Consider the following 9,280-nt stretch of genomic DNA (forward strand, 5'->3'; position numbering starts at 1 on the left):
TATTCCCCCGTATTTACTGCCATAGTTTCTTCTCCTGAACACTCTTGGACATTATCTAATACAATGTTGTCAACATTGTATGATACAATCTTGTCAACTACTTCTATGTGTTCGACCCATCCCTCAATTACCTCCAAATACAAATGCACAATCTCCTTCGTTTTAGACATTACGTTTCTGAGTTGATGAACATCTGTTTCGTTTACAATGTTCATAACATACTCATGATCCGGGTGTTGAAATAACAATGATATATTACTATCGAACATATTACCCTTATTTTTAACCAAATCAAACAATATTTGACGGTCAAAATTAGGCGAAAGTAGTAAACCTAAGTTGTTAAACTTTGATCTAACGCATGTGTTAATTCTATTACTCAATTGTCAAAACTTTCCGTGCATAAAATAACAAAACTCGTAATTTCTTTGAAAAAATTTCACCCTAAAACTGATCGTTTTTTAGATAGAACACAAAATTTCTTCTAAATGACAAAAAAATGTCAAAAAAGACCAAACAAACACATTCGCGGAGTGGTTAACTAATCCGTGGAGACCGCATCAACATGCTCTACGGAGGGTTTAATAATATGTTGAACCAAACACTCCCGGAGGGTTTAATATGTCCACGAAGCTCTCTGCGGTCCGTACGAAACGTCTAAAATGGTATAAAATTGATCATTTTATGGTGATTTATGATTCCATGGAGCCTGTAGAGCACCCTTCCGTAGAAAGCATGTCTGAAATTTTGTTTTTTTTTTTTTACTAAATTTTGAAATCCAAAAAAAAATGTGTCACACGAGTACGTCTCTACCAGCGAGTCAGCACGCCTCGTTCAATTATTATGCACGCCGTTTAAAAGAAAATATTATATTTTCTTCGTCTTCCCCAATTCTTTCAAATGTTAGGGTTTTAACTCCCGCCTGGTGCTTCAATTTCAGTTGAAATTTACCTAAGAAACGACATATTCAGGTCAGTTCATGATCAAATTCAACAACCTGATTATATTATTATGTCTTGCGCTTTAGATGCTGTTAAAAGACAGTCCGTCACTGTTCTCTTCCTGACCAGAAATACAATTTTTTTCAGATCGGAACTCGTTCGTTCTCTTTGATTCACTCATGAGTTGATTTAGATTGCTGTTCTGTTCTTTGATTTTTTCAATAAACCGCCGTCAAATCATAATGTATTTGGATCCTAATACCAATTTAACATCAACATTTCTCATAGCTTACATTGTTTTTCTTTTTAAGTGCTCGTCAATCCTGAACTTGAAATTAGTAGATTAAACCTCAAATAAAAATGTACCTCCTATGTTTGAATGATGTGAGCATTTGGCTTACTGATCTAATCTCTTTCTCCCAAAGAGTAAGAACATTTCAGCTAAAATTTTTGTCTTAAGGATCCAGTTTACCATCTGTCTCTTTATAGGACTTAGGTGTTGTTTCTTTTTGACTTAATGGACTTAATAGGAATCAAACTTAATAGATTCAGATATATACAGAATCGTTTCTTTTTTACTTAATATACAGAACATGTCTGAACAGGCTAAGTGAAGATATGGACACTTTATATATTTAGATCCTCATTTCCCAGTTATACCCTTTTTATTACTTCCTAAGCCTCACTACGTCTCCTTTTTTTTTTTTTTTTTTTTTTTTCCTGCTGCAGCAAACTACTTCTAATCTTCTATATAGATAGGAGTTATTAAATTAATGAAAATCCAATCTACACGTGATCATGATAATAAGTGATGTTATTCAAAGTTTTTCCAAATATGAAACTATTTGTTTAAATACTTAAGTTAAAAGGAGAACTAGGAAAAATATAATTCATGATTTTAGTATCAAATATTTTTATCGTTCATATATTTAGAACTATATATTAATTATTTAGCTGATAGTCATTTTACTATAAGATAAATATTATGTATGAGGGTATAATGGACATTTATTCATATCCAGACAGTTTTTTGATTTCAGAAAAGAAACAAGCTTACTGTATACAATCAGATATCATTATAAATTCAGTCACGTTATCCATTCAGGCCTTAATATATATAAAAATAGAAACAACCCCTTACATGTCTTCCTTGAGTTACAACAAACTGTTGATTTCTGATTGTATGATTACTGTCTGCTTGTATTCGCCACTGCTACATATTATAGTTTTCTGAACATTTTACATTTGAGTACTTTGGTTGCCCAGTGTTCAATATGGAGAGCCGAGACAGAAGCAGAAGTCCTGGTTTAGCCGAGTGATTCAGAAGCAAAGCCCTGTCTTCTTAACCTGATGCACCTAATTTCTCTCTTCAACAGTTGGGATATTTAACTGTCTTCTCTCTCGTGTGTTCATCCCATTCATTCTAAAATCCAATTATGGTGATGACCAGGACAGGACCTTCTTTCCAAGAAGTCGCACTGCGTGTGGGTTCCTGCAATCTCAAGGCAGACCTTGACCTGGGAAAGTTTGACCCTACTCTCCATATAATGATTGAGTTTCTAAAAAGTCACCCTATTCACAAACCTTTGACTAAATCAATCGAGTTTCCTTTAAGCATCATTCATACAGCATACTCCAGTGCCATTTATGACTCTGATGAAGAATACATCGAGTTCGACATCAATAAAGATAACACTATCAAACTCTGGAAGGCTGAGTTCCTAGAGGCCATTGGGCTTCCAGAGAGAAAGGAAAAAAAGACATTCTATGAACCCACAAATGAAGAACTTTTTGACGTATTGGATCAAATGGGGTATTTACCTCCAAGGCTTGAAATGACCCCAGACTTCAAGAAAGGTAAGCTTCCAGGCATTTGGCATTTTTTGGTGCACATCATTGTACGTTGTCTCACAGGAAAGGTTGGAGGAACTAGCACACTAAGTAGGGCTTTTCTTGTACTTCTTTTTGGTATTTACACTGGGAAGGAAGTCGACTTTGGAACCATTATCTGGAAGGATTTTGCTGGTTGTGTGTTTCCAAGGAAGAAGGAAATTCCTTGTGCAAGGTTTTGGGCACTTGCACTCCAAAAAGTGTATACCAAACTGGATGTCTCATTACCTGAAGGAGAAGAGATGTTCACTACTGGTACTGTATCCCGATATGCTATTCCAGATCAAGCTGAATTCGGGAAGGTTGCTCGTCTCCCTGAAGCAATGCTTCAATATATTGAAAAGAACTCTGAAGTTCTCATTAGACATATAAAGGAAACAGATCCTCTAGAAACTGGACACCCTATCCAATCCTCACAACCAGTTAGGCCTACTGAGGGACATACTTCAAGTCCTGCACGTAAAAAACAAATTGCTTTGAATGTAAAGAAGACTACTGGTCTTGGAACCAAAAGAAAATGTGAGACCCTTCCTGCCCCTCAAGCCAAAAGACCTACAATCGGGTCACAGTCATCTACCTCTCATGTCTCTTTATCCTCTGAAGAAGATGATGTCTCACAAAAAAATGGGGATATAGCACATACACCACCCCCTTCCTCTCAAAAGCAGACCCCAGGGATACACTCACATATCAATCTTGAGGCTACAGAGACAAGTCCTTCTTTCCACACTACCCGACTTGAGAAGAACTTATGGGGATCTCCTGGACATAATACTAAAGATCAAGGATCCCAAGGAAGAGTTTTTGAGCCTATGCTGAAATCAAGCTCAATCCCAGGCAAAGAGTCTTGTTCTATGGCACACCGACCCTTGCAAACAGGATTCTTTGGAATTTCCATTGGTGAGGCGGAGGTGAGAGCATCAGAGAGTGAGAGTGTAAGGCAAGCAAGAGATGAACAAGAGAGGCAAAAAAGAGAGGAGATATTGAGAGCTGAGCAAGAGAGATTTTCTCAGATATACTACAATAATATATACCTGTATGAGCAAATGCTAAGAGAGCAGAAAATAAGAGACGAGATGGAAAAGGAAGAATCGAAGAAAGTGAAAGCTGTGAAACATGCAGAATATAGAAAGAAAAGAAAAGAGGTTTTAATGGAGAATAAGAGGAAAGAGGAAGAGCTAAAAGCTAAGATGCAGAGAGAGCAAGAGGAAAGAGAGAAAACTGAAGCTCTAAGAGAGGCTGAGGCAAAGAAAGAAGAGGAGCGAAAGGAATTAGTGAGAATGTTGCGTGAGGAGCAACAAAAGAGGGAAGAGGAAGAGTGGGCCCAGACTTCTGCCAAACTTCTTGAGCAGGCCATGTCTTTGGAGCCATCCACAAAGACTGGTATGGAGTCTGCTCAAGACATGGAAAAGGACTTTGTGTTTACTGCTGATGATGGACTCATCCAAGACTCTGATTCAAACTCCATTATGGAGACACTCAAACCCTCCAAATCTACTATTTTCTTGGCAACTTCAGAAACAGAAAGTCAGGAAGCTCCCAAAGGAGAGACAAAGACATTTCCTACCACCACTGTGGAGACATCCAAACCTCGCAGACGCACTAAATGGAAGAAGAAGAAGAAATCCAAATATATCTCTAGGGTGGAGTTTAATTCCCTCAACCAGAAGTTGTCTCAGGTTCTAGAGGTGGTAAACAAGATCCCTCCATCTAAGGAGAAATTTGTGACCAAGGAAGAGTTTGGGGAAATGCAGAAGATTGTGACATCCTTAGCCCAAAGTGTTCCTAATCTTGAGACAAGGGAAAAGATGCTTCGGGAATCATTTGTCAAATCTACTGCAGATGCTCTGAAGAAAATGGAGCAGAAGAGGACCAATGACACATTTAAGTATTTGGATCGAATGGATGATATGTTGAAAATGGTTAAGGAAATTCAACAGTCCTTTGATGATCTCACCAACACCATGGGCCACCAACATGGGGATGAGATTGTCCGTTTAAATGAGCAGCTTTGTGATTATCGCAACAAAAATATAATTCTTCAGGCTGTTTTGGTTAAAGTAATACAGTCTGCACAACAACTGCTAAGACCCTGCAACATAAGATTTGATGAAATCCTCTTTGCCATCCAGAAAGTTCAAAATTCTGTGGATGTCCTTCCAAAGACTCTGTCCAATGATGAGCTAAGCAAACAGGTTCCACAATCGTTCCAAAAAGTGTTTGACCTGATAGAGAACTTAAAAGGTTCAAGGTTTGTAGATGAAGCTGGAGAAGATGAAAACGTGTTGATAACAGAAACTTCTCCTTCTCCCGAGATAGATGTGGTATCCAAACCTCAATCACCTCCTCCACCTCTAAAGACCACAATCCCTCCCACTGAATGTGAGATTCACGAATCACCAAAAATTCCATCTCCTCCCACATCATTTGTCATGCCTCCTGCCCAAATCATGCCAGAGTTCCCTGAAACCCCCAAAGCTCCCATCAATGATAAAGGCAAAATGCCTTTGGAGATTTCTGAATTGAGTCTGATGAAAACCTTTCCAGTGTGTGAGAAAGAGATGAAGCAACAGGTGAAGGAACACGCTTTAACTCTGTGGGTCAATGACATCAAACAATTAAGGGATGATGAACTTGTGCCCAAACAAACTACAGCTCCTCCCTCTTCAGACAAGTATCAGTGGGATATACCCATGTCTCCAAATGCACGATATTATTCAGTCTTCCAACAACTACATCCACATCTCTCAAGGGAAATGCAAATCCCAATTGAGATGAACCGACTAGAGGAGTTTTTCAAGGCTCATGCTCAGCCCCCAAAAGATGTATGGTCTCTCCGGAGGATCATAAGAGTCTTAGGATATAAGAAGAGGTCTTTTCAGAAGGAAGAGTACTTTGGTTTTGAAGTGGTGCGAAGCGATAACAAAAAATATTTCTTCTCTGAAGCCGATTTTCCTAACCTCAATCCTAATGACCTATATGTGATTGCCAAACACTTCCAGACCAAACTCCTCACTCATCAACCTTCACGATTTCCCTTTCTCCAAATCCAGAGATTTCTAAGGTCTCTGACCTATGATCTTGGCAGCATTGATGCAGAACGATTTGATAGCTTCGTGGATAATCCACCCGGAGAGATGAACCAAGAGCTGGAAGGAATTGAAAACAGACATCGAGGACCTACCGAGGATCCTGAACTTGGGATCATCTTCTCTAATGAAAAGGGTAGTCCGAGGCTCTTTTTCCGATTAAAACAGAAGCATCTCTGCAAAACGGAGTTCCTTGAAAAGATGATCAATCTTACTTTAAGGTCCAATGCCTCTGCGGCTTTAAAGGTGAAGATCATTGAAGAACTAGAGTGGTGGGTTGCGGTTCGTAAGTGGATCAAGAGAGTAAAAAGCCTGGTGACAAACAAGATCTGAACATGGTCCAACAAATGTCATTTTTGCATTGAAAACACTAGATATAAGTATCTTTTTGGTGAGTAATTTAAAACCTCATTTCATTGACTTTCTGTATTAGGTCGCTCTTTTTGCATCAAGTGAGAAATCAGGGATAATCACTAAAATAATCAAAGTTGTATGGTCGTTTAACAAATTGACAACTTTTTTGACCCTTTAAACAAAATGACCATAAAATTTGGCAATTGGGCCAATTGGAATTTGCAAATTGCTTTATGAATGGTCCCATGAAAACAAAAAAATCGTTAAAAAATAACTAAGAATAAATTACGTTTTTGGTCCCTGAGTATAGTGTAACTGATTTTTGCAATTTTATTCCAAGAAATTATCTTGCAGTTTTGGTCCTTATTGAGGTACTCCCGTTCTTGTAACATTTTCTGATAAGGAACAAATGGACGAGTCCAATATGGTGGAGCAGCCCAATAGGTCCAAACCTTTTCTAGTGTATCAAAGGAAAATCAGGCCACGTGGAAGGGAATAATTCTGTTAGTCATGGGAGTCTGTTAGAATAAATCTATATATGTCAGTAGGGTGGGGAGGTGTGTGGTCATCAGGAGATTTTAGATATTTTGTGTAATCAGCTTAATTGCTTGGGCAGGAAGACTCATTTTGAGCTTCTCTGATGAAATGAATTGAGTTTTCCTTTGATTCATTATTTTCTCTTCTCCATTCTTATCATTTTCAGTCCTGTTCCAAATAAAGTGCCTATTTTTGGTCCAGAGTGTAGCTATTTTTTGCATTTTTGTACCAAAATTTTTGTTGTTTTATCTGCAATACAGACAAAAAAGACATTACAGAAACCTTCAAGTACCAAAATTGCAAGAGAATTCTTTTTGAACAAAGTTAAAAAAAAAAAAAAAAAACAGCTATACACAGGGACCAAAAATGTAAATTACTTAATAAATAAGTATCTACAAAAAAAATCATATTTTGTAACTGACAATTTGCAAAAAAAAAAAAATAAAATAATAATAATTTTTTTTTGCTGCCTTTGCCAGTAAAAGTAGTTGGTGGTATTTTTGTTTAAAAGGGTAAAAACGTGGTCAGTTTGTTAAATGAGACCCAACCATAATGGTCATTTTTTGTGATTATCCAAAAAAATAAGCGCCAAACATATGTGTGTGTGTGTGTATATATATATATATATATATATATATATATATATATATATATATATATATATATATATATATATATATATATATATTATAGGTTATGAGTTATGAGATTAAAATATTGTTGTGTTTAGGCTGAGATTGGAAGGCATTCGATGAGTGGGAAGCATACAGAATCAAGGATTTAGACTAACAAGTGAAAGAGAATATTGTTGAAAAAGTTAGAAGAAGAAGTCTCATGGGGTGTGGTAATGGTGTTTTGTTCTGGAATTAAGAAGATGGTGATGGTGGTCTTTTTGCTCTATGTCTAGTACTGTAGCAAAAGAGTAAACATTCTTTGATGGGAGTGGTTCGTTTCTTGTGGTGTGTAATCATGGGTTGGGGTGTTTTGGTGTGTGACTTCTTTTCATTATAGCTGAAGGTGTCTGGACACCAAAGAGTTGATTTCTTATACAAGGTAATTACGATAATACCCTTACATGCCTACTTGCCTTGCAATTGTTATTCTTAAGTTAAAATGCTGATGGATGTTATTGGTTCAGCAGCAGTTGTTGTGGTGGTGGTATTCAAGATTGGTGATACTGCTGGAACAGTTGATAACATCATTATTACAATAATGCAAATGAAGCAAGCACTCAAATGCTGGAATGGAGCTGTGGTCCCCACTTCATTTGAAACCTCTCCGCTCGATCAAGGGAAACAACATATGAGAAATTGGTGATAATATGTCAAATACACCATGGCATCCTACGTGGCAATGAATCATGTCTTTATGTTATGTGGCATCCTACATGACTGGCAACTTGGCATCACTAGAGTCTAGAGGTGCTGGAGTTTGAGCTCACTCAACCAAAACCAGTTGGTTACTATTTTCTTTTCTTGCAAGTGGAGGTTGCTGTTACAATTTACAATATGGCATGAAAGTGGCCCACATATCTCATCGATTGTCATTAGTGATTACCATTTGGGCTGTTTTCATATAAAAATAATAAAAAAACATGTTCAATAGTTAGGAATATGAATTTAGAAACTAGGAATAATATTGATCAATGGATTACAAATATTATCAGAGTTATTGATTATTATTATAATCCAACATTTATAAGATGATTGTAACCTTTTGGTTCTTGTTACTATTTTAATACTACAAAAATGCAATGCACATGTGTTGTAAACTCGATTATTCTCACTTTATTTTTTTTGTTATTTCAGTTGTTCAAAATGGTTGTTATTAATACAATCGAGTGTTTTGGCTTGTACCAAATATCCCTGAGAAGGAAGAAGAAAAGAGAATCTCTAATGGGATGGGTAGATTATGTTATTCATTGTATTAATTTTGATTCTAATTAAATGATATTTCCAATGGTTAATCTATTTAATTTTTTTATATATAATTTTAATTAATTTATCCTCATTTATCTAAAGGGTCCATCTATCCATACCCCCTTCACCATCTACCCATAGTCCCATAACTCCTAATCATTAAGTCTTACTTTTTTAAATAACTATAATGATTATATAATTATTTACCTTTTAACCTCCTAATCATTAAGTCTTACTTTTTTTTAAATAACTATAATAATTATATAATTATTTACCTTTTTAACGTATAATTATTATTTAATTATAAATTAATGATCAATAATACTTTTTTAATATATAAATAATTGATATTTTAAATTTATTTAATAAAACATTTATTATATTTTTAAATCTATAAAATAAAACATTTATTATATTTTATTTAGACACACCAAAATAATAAATAAATCATGTATCTTAAAAAATCAAACATTAAAGTTAGAAGGTGTAAAAACGTGTATCTTCATTTACGGGTGTTTAATTTTGTTGTGTGCATTAAAAATATGATTAT

The 9,280-nt window shown here is 35.8% G+C and overlaps 1 protein-coding gene across 6 annotated transcripts; it reads left to right on the top strand.

Moving 5' to 3' along the window:
* The first annotated feature begins 772 nt into the window (after positions 1 to 772).
* On the top strand, positions 773 to 8,569 carry LOC122194415 (uncharacterized). Of its 6 annotated transcripts, none has more exons than XR_002852501.3 (4): positions 777 to 971; positions 2,208 to 6,311; positions 7,542 to 7,864; positions 7,950 to 8,569. XR_002852501.3 is itself a non-coding variant. In XM_042897036.2 (2 exons), the coding sequence occupies exon 2, from the start codon at positions 2,378 to 2,380 to the stop codon at positions 6,251 to 6,253; it is 3,876 nt and encodes a 1,291-aa protein (XP_042752970.1). In that variant the 5' UTR covers positions 776 to 971; positions 2,208 to 2,377; the 3' UTR covers positions 6,254 to 6,428. The 6 variants fall into 6 exon arrangements, 1 of the variants encoding a protein (XP_042752970.1); XR_002852500.3 differs by having other exon boundaries at positions 7,953 to 8,569; XR_002852502.3 differs by having other exon boundaries at positions 7,956 to 8,569.
* Positions 8,570 to 9,280: the final 711 nt, after the last annotated feature.

Source organism: Lactuca sativa, chromosome 8, assembly GCF_002870075.4.
Source record: "Lactuca sativa cultivar Salinas chromosome 8, Lsat_Salinas_v11, whole genome shotgun sequence".
Classification (NCBI taxonomy): Eukaryota; Viridiplantae; Streptophyta; class Magnoliopsida; order Asterales; family Asteraceae; genus Lactuca; species Lactuca sativa.